This window comes from Trichosurus vulpecula, chromosome 1 (genome assembly GCF_011100635.1).
Source record: "Trichosurus vulpecula isolate mTriVul1 chromosome 1, mTriVul1.pri, whole genome shotgun sequence".
In the NCBI taxonomy this organism is placed as follows: domain Eukaryota; kingdom Metazoa; phylum Chordata; class Mammalia; order Diprotodontia; family Phalangeridae; genus Trichosurus; species Trichosurus vulpecula.
Genome location: NC_050573.1, coordinates 15,726,044 through 15,739,109, shown reverse-complemented (window position 1 = coordinate 15,739,109; position 13,066 = coordinate 15,726,044). Strand labels below are relative to the sequence as shown.

General features: G+C 51.6%; 1 protein-coding gene across 2 annotated transcripts; it reads left to right on the top strand.

Annotated features, from left to right (window-relative positions):
* The first annotated feature begins 1,530 nt into the window (after positions 1 to 1,530).
* Positions 1,531 to 10,794, top strand: NEFH (neurofilament heavy). Of its 2 annotated transcripts, XM_036767711.1 has the most exons (5): positions 1,586 to 2,420; positions 4,913 to 5,112; positions 5,935 to 6,059; positions 8,339 to 8,927; positions 9,234 to 10,182. In XM_036767711.1, exons 1-5 carry the CDS (start codon positions 1,586 to 1,588, stop codon positions 10,131 to 10,133), a joined length of 2,649 nt encoding a protein of 882 aa, XP_036623606.1. In that variant the 3' UTR covers positions 10,134 to 10,182. The 2 variants fall into 2 exon arrangements, with proteins under 2 accessions (XP_036623597.1, XP_036623606.1); XM_036767702.1 differs by having other exon boundaries at positions 1,531 to 2,420; positions 8,339 to 10,794.
* Positions 10,795 to 13,066: the final 2,272 nt, after the last annotated feature.

The window sequence follows — 13,066 nt, the reverse complement described above, 5'->3', positions numbered from 1 at the left end:
TACCCCGTTTGAAGAAATTCCGACGAAAAAAAGAGGGCGAGGAAATCTCTAAAGGAATTGGGAGTTAGGACACAAAGAGGTGAAAAGACATTCAGAGAAAGTGAATTCAGAAAGCGAAAAGAATTCAGAAAGCGGGGAGGAGAAGGTTCCACAATTCCATTCACGAGTCCCCTCCCCCCCCCCCGCAACATGGGGCGATGCAGTGTAGACTAATTCAGCCTACAATGATACGGCTGAGGAGAAAGTTCTAGGCTCCCGTTAAGGTCCCTAAGGCTTCCTTTGCACGCCACCCCCACCCCTAGGACTGGGGCTGCAGCGCCCTCCTCGCTCCGCAGAGGTAGATCTGCGGGGCTGCACGTAGATCTGCCTAGATGTGCCTTCGCCCCACTCCCCACCCAGGCACTTCAGCGCCGCAGCCTCCCCTGGTGCTGAGTGCACTGCCCGTCCCATCAGTCCAGGCTCCTCTGCAGTCCCAAGGTGGGGATTGACCTCAGAACAGGACTAATGTATCCTTACCCCCTTGCCGCCCCCCTCTCACACTTGGGGAGCAAAAAAGTCCTGCTCAAACCGAAGTCTCGGAACAAAACAAGTCTCCTTCCCGACTGTGCAAGCCCAGGTCCCCCATCATATTCCGCCCAAATGGTCTCATACATCGCTCTCTCTACCGAGACAGGGAAGATTCTGCTTCTAGTTCGTTTTTTCCCCATCCCCCTCTGACCCCTCCCCCACATACTTCTCTGCAGCAAGGGCAAGCTAACAGTTTGCTAGAAATCTGGGAATCTGGGCCGGGGGCTCGAGGAAGAGGAAGAAGTGACAGCCCCAGCCTGGCCAGGGAAAACCGAGGGAGAGAGGGAAGGGGAGAAAAGGGGTGCTGAGGAAAAGAGGAGGGGAGATGGGAGGCAGAAAAGAAAGGTAAAGAGGGGAAAGCGAGACATGAGAAAAGAATGAGGGAAAGAAAAGGGGAAAGGAATCTTTGTCCTTTGTATACGGAAATGTTTGTTAATAGTTAAGTTCACAATGAAAAGCAAAAAAGAGGGGAGAGAAGAAAGTGAAGGCAGCGGAGAAGGGAAAGAGGACAGAGGAGGGGGGAAAGAGAGAATAGGAGAAGGAGGAAAGAAAAATTAAAGGGGGAGGGAGGAATGTTCCTTGTCATCCTTTGTATAATGAAATGTCTGCTTATTGATAACTGTCAAGTTCACAATGAAAAAGAAGAAAGAAGGAGGGAGAAAAGAGGGGAAAGAAGAGCAAGGGAAGAGAGGGGAGATGAACGAGGAGAAAGGAAGGTAAAGATGAGTAGCTGGAGACCTGGCCAGGGAGGACTAGGGAACTGGGGAAGAGATCTAGAAGAGAGCGAGGGGGGTGGCGGCGACAGCAGCAGCATCAGTGGCAGGGCTGGCAGAGCCTGGCATGGGGGGGGAGGGGCAGGAGAAGCTCTCCCCCGCCCTCCTTCCCCCCTCCCCCCGCCCGGGCCGCGTCGAGGAGCCCGGGCAGCTATAAAAGGCGCGGCCGGCGGGCTGGTGCCGCAGTGTCCTCCCGGCCGGCTCCCCGCTCCCCGCACTCCGGCTCCGGCCGCGGCCCCGCAAGCATGATGAGCTACGGCAGCGGGGACGGGCTGCTGCAGGGCCCCGTGTACCCGCTGCCCTTGCCCATGGCCCTGGGCCGCAAGAGCACCGCGCTGCTGCGCTCGACCGCCGGCGGCTCGGCGTCCAGCGGCTTCCACTCGTGGGCGCGGAGCTCGGGCTCGGGCTTCCGCTCCCGCGGCGCGCTGGCCGCCTCGAGCACCGAGAGCCTGGACTCGCTCAACGGGCCGGGGCTGGGCGGCGAGGGCCGCGGGGCGCGCAACGAAAAAGAGCTGCTGCAGGCGCTCAACGACCGCTTCGCCGGCTACATCGACAAGGTGCGGCAGCTGGAGCTGCAGAACCGGCAGCTGGAGGGTGAGGCGGCCGCGCTGCGGCAGCAGCAGGCCGGCCGCTCTGCCATGGGCGCGCTCTACGAGCGCGAGATCCGCGAGATGCGCGCGGCCGCGCTGCGCCTGGGCGCCGAGCAGGGCCAGCTGCGCCTGGAGCACGAGCGCCTGCTGGAGGACATCGCGCACGCGCAGCAGCGCCTAGACGACGAGGCCCGCCAGCGCGAGGAGCTGCAGGCGGCGGCGCGCGCGCTGCACCGCTACGCGGACGAGGCGGGCCTGGCGCGCGCCGAGCTGCAGAAGAAGGTGCAGGCGCTGCAGGACGAGGGCGCCTTCCTGCGCCGCCGCCACGACGAGGAGGTGGCCGAGCTGCTCAGCCAGATCCAGGCCGCGGGACCCCCGGACGGCCGCGACCTCGTCAAGTCCGACGTCACGTCGGCCCTGCGAGAGATCCGCGCGCAGCTCGAGGGCCACACGGTACAGAACACGCTGCAGTCCGAGGAGTGGTTCCGAGGTGCGCGCGCGCGAGCCGGGGAGGTGGGGGGGAGGGGGCGGGGCTGGAGCGGGAGGGGCGGGGCTGGAAGCGCATCCCTGGTCCCTCACCTGTTTGCAGGTGATCTCCGAGGCTCCCCGCTCCGGTGGCCAAGCCGCCATCCTGGCTAGCTCTGATACGCAGCCCTGGCCTTAGAAATGGTCCAAGGCCCCTCCTAGCCCCGACCTTAGAAATGGTCCAAGGCCCCTCCCAGCCCTGACCTTACGAATGGCCCAAGGTCTCTTTCAGCTCTGACCTTAGAAATGGTACAAGATCCCTACCAGCTCCGACCTTAGAAATGGTCCAAGGCCCCTCCCAGCCCTGACCTTACGAATGGCCCAAGGTCTCTTTCAGCTCTGACCTTAGAAATGGTACAAGATCCCTACCAGCTCCGACCTTAGAAATGGTCCAAGGTCCCTTCCAGCTCTGACCTTAGAAATGGTACAAGATCCCTACCAGCCCTGATCTTAGAAATGGTCCAGTGTCCCTCCCAGCCCTAATCTTTTATGTTCTAAGGTCTCTCCTAGCCCTGACCTTTTACATTGGTCTAAGGCCTCTCCCATCCTTGACTTTCTATGTTCTAAGGCCCCTCCCAGCTTTGACCTTACAAATGGTCTAAGGTCCCTCCCTCTCCAGTTTTTAGAAATGTTCTCACTTTTGTGGTTGCCTTGGGGGAGGGGTGGGGCAGCCTTCATCCTGGCTTACAGCACCTAGCTCCTAGCATTGACTCGACATATTGCAGGGTTCCTATTCTCCCTTCCCTCCTCCCTCTTCTCCCAGAGTTTCCCCTTGGGGCTGAGGACACTCCCCCTCTTCCCTGCAGCATCGAGATACTGCAGGGAGAGAGAAAGAAGGAAATGGAGGAGCTAGAAAGAAGATTGGAGGGGACAGGACAGGGGACAGAATCCACATGGTCGTCCCCAGATCTGCTTTTTATTTTTTTTTAAAGAGGCTCTTTTTTAGAGTAGGAGTCTACACATTCCCACAGTTAGACTCTCTCTGGTAAAGTCCTTTCCGTGACCCTTTAATAAGACCTTCCCTTCCCCCACCGTCATCCCAAGGCTGAAAGAAAAACTGTTTCGTGGCCTTTTTTATCCTCAGTCAGCTGAGGCAGCTCAAAATGGAACCTTAAGTCTCCTCATCTCACTCTCTTTGGCCAGGACAAACCTCATCCTAATTTTGAGTTTTCTGAGCTTCCTTGAATAGTGAGAGTGACTGATCCCTACCCCTGCCCCCACCCATCCCTTTCCCTGCTCCTATCTGCACTAAGATGCCTACCCAGAACTAAGTCTTTCTACTCTTCAGCTCCTTTTCGTTCTCCCCTTTCCTTTGCTAAGCCTGGCACACAGGCTTAGGAAATAAGCTTGGACCTGCCCACCACCTGCCCCCAGACCCTGTAACAAAACTGGCAGCCATTCAGGGAAGTAGACCCTTTTTTGGATATCTCCAGTGAAAGCCAAAATGTCCTGGTTAGCTCCAGCTACAACCTTGGACAAACTAGAATGCTTTAGGGCACAGAGTTAGCTGACCGGTCTCCCTCCCTCTTGGGGTATAAGCTCCCAAAGATCTGGGACATATTCTGCATTGTGACTGGCACCTCCTCAAGGAGAGTACTGGACATACACACACACTCACATATACACACTCACTGAATCACCAGCTTGGCTGAGTGGGTGGATGGGAAATGATGTGGGAACCCTCAGTCCCTCATTCTCTAGTGCTAGACCAGGGAAAATCAGCCCAGGAATTGTTGTGGGCAGTCCATTTGAGCCAGCCTTGTAGGATGACTGTTTCTAAAAGGAAGAGATAATGCTGGTTTCTGGAGAGGGGACTGTGATGTGGAAGTGATCTGACTGATTGCCAACAGTGTACAAGGTGCCCCAGGGGATGGCTCAGCTCTCTTGTTCACCAGTTTTACAAAATAAGTGACTCATGATTTTGGGCAGTAAGAGGAAAGAAAGGCCTTCACCAAAGGGACCATCCTAGCCCTTTCAGGAGACATAGGTCCTGCAGGTGCACAGGGGCTCATAGGGCTTTGGGGCTAGGGTATAGGAAGGTGGAGGCAATATCTGTATAGCGGTCCTCATACATCCTGAATTGGGACTGGCTCAGGTTTAGGGGTCTAGTAGCTGAGCAGGGCTAATCATGGTGGAGTAGCAGAAAGAACCCTATATATAGACAGTAACTTGGGTTTGAATTCCAATTCTGCTACTTGCAAGCTGCATAACCTTGGGTGGCAAGCCCTTTTCTCTCTCTGGGCCTCAGTTTCCCCATCTGTGAAATGAGAGAGTTGGACAAGATCTGTCAGACCCTCTTCTTGCTTGAAATTCTGTGATCTGGGACACACAGTATCAGACAAAGAGCACTTATTAAGCTCCTACTATGTACTAAGCACTGTGTTCTCTTGGGGGTGGGGGTTGGGGTGGAGAATCTAACCTCTGCCCCTTCTACTCCTTGACCATGGCCTGCCACAGTGAGGTTGGACCGCTTGTCAGAAGCTGCCAAAGTGAACACAGATGCCATGCGCTCGGCCCAGGAGGAGATCACGGAATACAGACGTCAGCTGCAGTCCAAGACCACCGAGCTGGAGGCCCTCAAGGGGACAAAGGACTCTTTGGAGAGGCAGCGTTCAGATCTGGAAGACCGCCATCATGCTGATGTCATCTCCTACCAGGTAGCTGCTGGGGAAGGAGAGAGCCTGGGCTGGCATTGTGTCTATGCTGTGGGACCTTGGAAAAGTTACTTGGGCCTCCACTTCCTCATTTTTCAAATGAGCCCATTGGACTAGGGTCTCCTGAAATCTTCTCCATCTCTATATCCAGTAATCTGGGTTCAGGTTCCACCTCCTTGAGTGTATCACTGCCCTTCAGCTTCTTTTCTATAAAATACGGGTCTTGCCATTAGAGTTGGGATTCTTAACCTGGGGTCTCTTTTTAAATTTTTTTTTACTCTTTTGATAACTCTTTTTCAACATAATTAGTTTGCTTTGTAACCCCATGGTTTTTAAAAAATGTGTTTTCAAACATTATTATGAGAAGAGACCCACAGGCTTCACCAAGGTGGGGAGGGGTCCATGACACACTCCCCACCCAAAAGGTGAATGACCTCTGATATCTGTGATGATTTAGAACCAGAAAGGATCTTAGAAGTTCCTGAGTCTATGAGACTTTCCAGCCTGCTTTAGTGGTGACATTCTGTGCTCTGCAGAACTTCTAACATCTGGAAGGGGATTCTGGGAGCCTGGGAGTGTAGCCCTTGCTTGTTGCAGGACCTGAGTACAAAGAAGGAAATCATTCTATTCCAAGGGAACATGGGCATTAAGCGAGAACTGTCCCTTCCACAAATGACAGCTCGCCCTGGGACTGCCCTCCCTGCAGTTGGGTGACTGGGATCCACAGTCAGCGCTGCTCCCCATTGGCTGGCAGGAGTAGGCATCTGCATTGCAGAGAGCCAGGGGCTGGCCCCTCCATGACACAGGGAACCCTTCCTTCCCCAGGAAGCCATTCAGCAGCTGGACAGTGAGCTGAGGAACACCAAATGGGAGATGGCAGCCCAGCTCCGGGAGTACCAGGACTTGCTGAACGTCAAGATGGCCCTAGACATTGAAATCGCAGCCTACAGGTACATGGTTCTGAGGGCCCCTCTGTGACATAGGGGCACTCTTGCTTCCCTCCTCAGTTAACAACCCTGCTGAGAAAATCCGAGGAGATGCTGGATTGGAAAAACCACTTCTTAGGCTGTCTGATGGTCCCGACCAGGATGGGCTTCCCGCGGTTACAGATGTAGGACCACCAAGGGAGAGATGGAAGGGCCCTGGCAGGTCCGCTGGTCCAACCCCCTCATTTCACAGTTGAACAAACAGTAAAGTGACTAGACCACACTCAGCTAGCATTTATATAGCAAATTGATTTTATTTCATTATGCCTTCCCAACAACCCCGGGAGATAGGCACTGTTATTATCCCCGTTTCACAGATGAAAAAAACTGAGGCAGACGGAGGTCACCTAAGTGGCCTAGGGTCATCCAGCTAGTGTCTGAGGCCAGATTTGAACTGAGGGTCTTCCTGATTCCATGCCCAGCACTCCGCCTAACTTCCAGGAAGAGAAAGAGTCAGGATTCGAACCCAGGTCCTGACTGCAAATCCAAAGCTCTTTTTCCTGAACATCACTACCTGATAATACTATGCATTTATTAAGTACTTTACAGTTTACAAAGGGCTCTTGTTCGATCCTGACCACTTTCCGGAGTGGTGGCAAGAGAGGATTATTTCTGTCCTTCAGGCATTACAACATTTGCTTAGGGCTCTTTGGATACATTGTCTCATTTGAGCTTTACACTGGCTTTGAGAATTAGGTACTGTAGGTGGGAGCCGTGCCCAGTTTACAGGTAGAGAAACTGAGTTAAATGGCTAGCTCAGAGTCACACAGATAGTGAATGTCAGAAGCAAATCTGGAACCCAGGTATTCTTGACTCGAGGCCGACCACTCTAGGCAGGCAGGCAGCAAGCATTCATTATGTTCCTTTTTCAGGGAATTCTAGGGTTAACACTCCCCACAACCCAGGAAGCCCAGAGCCTGTTTGAGCTGTTTGTTGCCTTTTAAGACTGACTCTCTGGGTTTTTCTTCCCCCTGCTTACACTTAGCACTGGGGGGGTGGGGTAGCGGGGAAGAGAGTTCAAGGGACTCTTAGGGACTCTATGACTTAGAGAGGGTTTGCCAGCCCTCTGTGAGATCTGTAGGGAGTTGAGAGAGTGGAGCTGTCCAGGGTACCAAAGTTATGTGCAAAGGGAGGCAGGGCATTAAATTCAACCAACATTTTTAAGCACCTAGTGCCTGCCAGGTATGGGTTCTGGGGATACAAGAGTGAAAGTGAAGACATTTCCTACCTTCAAGTTGCTTCCATTCTACAGGATTGTCAGAGTACTTGATTAGGAGCCAGGAGCCAGGTAGAAATCCCAGCTCTGTCACTACTCTGCTGGGGGACTCTGGAAACCTCACTTCATCTCACTGGACCTTTCTTTGTCCCTCTGTGAAATGGGCATGATTCCACTTGCCCTCCCTCATTAGCTCACAAAGCCACCAGGAAGATCACAAGATGTATGGACTGGCAAAGCATTTCGTGGGGAGTATAACCATGCCAAGTAGGCAGAGGAAGGGTCCCTGGCAAAGATGGATATGCAGCTAGAATTCCCTGGCCTTCTCAGTGGCAGAATTTGGGAATGGAAGGCAGGCTGACTATCTTCTGCCCTTAGCAGCCCCATGCTAAGAGCACTGGTTAGATGGAGCAGCAGAAGAAGCTGAGGGTGCAGATTGAAGGCCTTTACTGGTCACAGGCTTCATTTTAGTATGTAACAAGCCAGGTGTGTATAAAGCTTCATATGTCCAGACCACTTGGAAATTCATTATATCATTCAGGGCTCACAAGTCTTCATGAAGGCTTATTACCCCAGTTAGAGAAATCAGGAAACTGAGGCGCATCAAGGTTAGTTGACTTGCAGAAGGTCGTGGCTAGATAGTAATTGATCTAAGAATAGAACATTGGTCTTCTGGCTTGATGGGAAAGAATTGTGGAGGGGGGGAAGGAGCTAGCAGCTTAAATACCACCTTTGCCAACCTTACCCATGAAGCTCAGAGGGTGGGGAAGAATGGATGGATGGATAGATGGGTGGATGGATGGATGGATGGATGAAAATTTATTAAACCTTGTGTCAAGCACAGTGCTAAGTACTTGGGATGCAGATACATGTATGCTTACCCATGGTCATAGCTGTAGGACTTTGTCCTGAAGGAGAATACATTTTAATGAGGAAGAAAGCATGCATAAAGGAATGGTGGCCAGGGAGGGATGTATGATGATTTCTCTTTCCAGTAACTTCTTCATGCTGTTTCTCTTCCCCACAGAAAACTTCTGGAAGGAGAAGAGTGTAGAATTGGTTTTGGCCCAAGTCCTTTCTCTCTTCCTGAGGGACTCCCCAAAGCCCCAGCTGCTTCCACACATATAAAAGTCAAAAGTGAAGAGAAGATCAAAGTGGTTGAGAAGTCAGAGAAGGAAACAGTCATTGTGGAAGAACAAACTGAGGAGATCCAGGTGACTGAAGAGGTAACTGAGGAAGAGGAGAAGGAAGAGGAGAAAGAAGAAGCAGAAGAAGAAACTGGAGAGAAGGAAGAAGAAGGTGAAGAAGGAAAGTCCCCGGAGAAGGAAACCAAGTCTCCTCCTATAGAGGAGGTCACATCACCAGAGAAGACCAAATCCCCAGTGAAGGAAGATGTCAAGTCCCCACCTGAGGTCAAGTCTCCAGAGAAGGTTAAGTCTCCAGAAAAGGAAGAGGTCAAATCTCCAGAGAAGGCCAAGTCTCCAGTGAAGGAAGAGGTCAAGTCCCCCCCTGAGGTCAAGTCTCCGGAAAAGGCCAAATCTCCAGTGAAAGAAGAAGTCAAGTCTCCAGAGAAGGCCAAATCCCCTGTGAAGGAAGAGGTCAAGTCCCCCCCTGAGGTCAAGTCTCCAGAGAAGGTTAAGTCCCCAGAGAAGGAAGAGGTCAAATCTCCAGAGAAGGCCAAGTCCCCAGTGAAGGAAGAGGTCAAGTCCCCACCTGAGGTCAAGTCTCCAGAGAAGGTTAAGTCCCCAGAGAAGGAAGAGGTCAAATCTCCAGAGAAGGCCAAGACCCCTGTGAAGGAAGAGGTCAAGTCCCCCCCTGAGGCCAAATCTCCGGAAAAGGCTAAATCTCCAGTGAAAGAAGAAGTCAAATCTCCAGAGAAGGCCAAATCCCCTGTGAAGGAAGAGGTCAAGTCCCCCCCTGAGGCCAAGTCTCCAGAGAAAGCCAAGAGCCCAGTGAAGGAAGAAGTCAAGTCCCCCGCTGAGGTCAAGTCTCCTGAGAAAGCCAAGAGCCCAGTGAAGGAAGAGGTCAAGTCCCCCCCTGAGGTCAAGTCTCCAGAGAAAGCCAAGAGCCCAGTGAAGGAAGAGGTCAAGTCTCCAGAGAAGGCCAAGACCCCAGTGAAGGAGGAAGTGAGGTCCCCAGCAGACATCAAATCCCCAGTAAAGGCTAAATCCCCAGAAAAGGAAGATGTAAAATCTCCTGAGAAAGAAGACAAAGAGAGCACCCCAAAGAAAGAAGCAATAAAGTCACCTGGCCCACCTGTCAAAGAAGAAGGAAAACCTCAGGAAGTTAAAGGGAAAGAACCCCCCAAGAAAACAGAGGAGGAGAAAGCCCCAGCCAAAGCAGAAGAAAAAAAGGACAGCAAGAAAGAGACCCCCAAAAAGGAGGCTGAGGAGAAACCCAAGGAGCCTCAAGTGGGAACCAAGACAGAAGGAGCTGAGAGCCAGAAGGCCCCAGCCCCAGAGCCTCCTTCAGCCCCTGCAAAGGCAGAAACCAAGGAGAAGGAGCCGGCAAAGCCCCAAGAAAAGAAGGCAGAGGAGAAAAAGGGGCCAGAGCCACCCAAGGGACCCGAGAAACCAAAACAGGAGGAAAAGAAAGCAGAGGAGAAGGCAGCTGAGCCCCAGAAGGCTGAAGAGAAACCCCACGCCGACCCCAAAGCCAAAGAGGAGGGCAAGGCCCCTCCCAAAGAACCCGCCAAAACAGAGGCCCCCAAACCCAGCAAGCCCAAGGCGGAGAAAGTGGAGAAATCCTCCAGCACTGACCAGAAGGAGAGCAAAGCCTCAGAGCAGGTGCCTGAGGACAAAGCCAAGAAGGGCGATAAGTAGGCACAGGGATCAGGCTCGGAAACACCCACCAGGAGCAGCCAAAGAAACTCAGACAGGTCAATCGACTCTAATTTATTTTATTTCTGCCTCCCACAAGAGACTGTGCTCAGACTGCAGGGCACTCTCCTTTTCCAAGCTGGAATTCCTGGTTGCAATACAAAGGAAAAGAGGGAGAGAGGAAAACCAGATCCCCTTCCCCCTGGAGGCCTCCACCCCACCCCCACCCAGCCCCCCCGACCCTCAACCCTCACCTATGATGGTCAACTATGTTATGATAGCTTAACTAGCAGAATGTGATATATGCCGAATGCCACATGTAAACACTTGACTATTTAAAACTGCCCCTCCCCCTCCCGATAAGTGCATTTATTTCCTGTATGTGCAATCAATTGATGGACAAATGCAATAATGAATGTATGCACTGTTAGAAGATGCATTATGCTTGAGATGTCTTAAAATGGTACAGATGCCTTTTTTTGTTTATTTTCCAAAGGAAATCTGTCGGCCCCCCGGTGCAGAGACAGCTCTGCTGGAGGGTAGGCCCAGAGGATGCAGGGTCAGCCACACAGTGTCAATCACTCCACAAACTCAGAGGAGCACCATTCAACTTGAGGCCACTTTCAATTGCTTGTGTGCAATAAAAAAAGAGTGCTTATAAAAACTGGGGACTCCTGCTGTGTTATTTCCCTTTTCCGGAGGAGGATGGTGGGGAGGAGGTGAAGGGAGAGAGGAAGCTGCTAAGATTCCACAGAAGCCTTGGCCACCCACGCTAGAGAGACAGGTCTAGATGGACCTGGGAACCAGGGGCCTTGGATTTAAGTCCTAGCTCTAGCCATGTGACCTTGGCTAAGTCCCTTTAGCCCTTGCATGTGACAGAAGTTGCCTCCATATTTCTGGTAACAAATGATGTTCTTTGCTGCTGGTAGGAGTTTGTGCCTTGCTTTGGGGGTGGGGATTGAGGAGGGGGGTAGGAAGTAAGCTGCCTACCATAGGGAGTTGTCAGCATCCTCTGGGCTCTTGAGATGGAGAGTTATGCAGTGGGCCCGCAGACATGGCAGATATTTCCTAATAGGGACATCAAGTTGCTTCCACGTCTTGGCCCTGGTTTTTTTGCTATAGGAAAGAGGAAGCTTCTTAGTTGGTGACTATGGATTGCTCATTCAGCTCTAAGAGTGGGGGTGGGGGGCTAATGCCAATGAATTAGACTCAGGTGCTCACTAGTGGCCATTCAACTGGACTGTGCCAAGCTTTGGAAAGGTAGGGGGCAGAATCCCAGCTCTGCCTCTTCCTGCTTCGGGTACCCTCGGCAAGCTGCCTCGTCTCTTGGGGATTCAATATCCTTTGTAACATGAGATTGGACTAAGTGGCCTCTGAGGCCCCTTCTTGCTCCAAATGCCATGATCTTCATCCCTTTTCTTGTTCTCGAGATGGAGACTCCCCATCTCACCCAGGCTGAAAGTGCTTTGGCTACTCTCATGCCTGATCCTAATACTGATTGGGACAGGAAGCTTTAATCTGCTCCACTTCTGGGAAGGATCCAAGCAGAAGCTGAATGACTACTTGTTGGGTAGGTAACTCCTGTCCAAAAGCCCTCTTTGGGCATCCTGGTGGCCCTCCACTCCTGGGGCTTACTCTGTTAGTGCCAGACCTTGTGCACACACCTGATTGGTTCATCTTTATCGAAGCTCAGAACTCCTGAGGTCAAGCATCCCAGCAGCCTCAGCCTCCCACAGCAGCACGGCTTATAGTCCTGACCCACTATACCTACTCCTACCCCATTGTGATGACTTGGCACATGGCTGAGGGGCTACTGTCATATTGGGACCCAAGCAAACAGAATCAAAGATCTTTGAAGTATGGAAGGAAAGTGATACTCCTGACGGGAAACACAAACATTTCAGGCAGAATAAATGGAATTTTCTTTCCAACGGATGTGCTTTGAACCTGTATGCCCCAAGACCTGCCTCCCCTTTTGGTTTTTGTTAGATATTTTTCCACTTGTGACAGACTTTAAATAAGAATACCCAGGGTACAGTCGAGGAATATGGCTGTCCTAGAGTTTGAGTAAATTTGCTTACAAAAGCCATTGATGATACATACAAGTTAGAGCTTAAAGTGTATGTGGATTTAATGTGCTAATAGAACTCATTTATTTAAGGCTTTAAGGTTCACAAAGTACTTTTCACACACCTAGAGGTAGGAATGATATGTGTATGATCATCCCCATATTATAGATAAAAAAAACTGAGGTAATGAGCCCAGACTCACAGAATCACAGAATCTGGGCTCAGAGGGCATTGAGTCTAAGCGATACACAAATGGAATCTCACTAGGACATTCCTAGAGGAGTCCCAAGTGTTTTGAGGCTCAAAGGGAGGGAGAATAGACATCTCCAGCCTCTTCTCCCCCTACCTTTCTCCAAGGGACACTTTCATGTCCACCAGGAGAGGAAGCAGGAGGTTGAGGCCACCTCTCCTCAGAGAGATGGGGTACTGGGCTGGAAGCATACCTTCCTGCTCCTTCAAAGATTGTTCAATCTAACTTCTGAACACTTTGTCATTTGGGGGAAGGAGGATTCTAAGTTTTATATCTGAGGGTTGACCCTTTCCCCATGAAATACCAGTTCCATGACAAACACACATAGCGAATAGCAAAGAAAACCCATTTATCCACATTGGTTGCAAAACAAAAAAATCAGAGAAAGTATACACAGGAGACTATGCTGGATAATACCGAGTGACGGCGTTCTCACTAGGAGAGCAAGAGGACTCAGCTCAACTAGGAAAGTCCTGGTTCTCACTCAAGGGGAAACTCCCTGAAGTCTCTTCTGTAGCTAGCTTGGAATAGGGACACAATGGAGACTGACTGTTCCTCTCATGCTTGCCCAGAATCTTTTCCTTCAGCAACCTGAAGTGGGGTTGACTTCTTCCATC

What these genes read in the sequence shown, in the direction of transcription:
- NEFH (XM_036767702.1), top strand. Translation starts at nt 1,586, where the DNA reads ATGATGAGCTACGGCAGCGGGGACGGGCTGCTGCAGGGCCCCGTGTAC. An exon ending in GTCCGAGGAGTGGTTCCGAG is followed by an intron (nt 2,421 to 4,912) that starts GTGCGCGCGCGC and finishes GGCCTGCCACAG; the next exon opens with TGAGGTTGGACCGCTTGTCA. An exon ending in ATTGAAATCGCAGCCTACAG is followed by an intron (nt 6,060 to 8,338) that starts GTACATGGTTCT and finishes TCTTCCCCACAG; the next exon opens with AAAACTTCTGGAAGGAGAAG.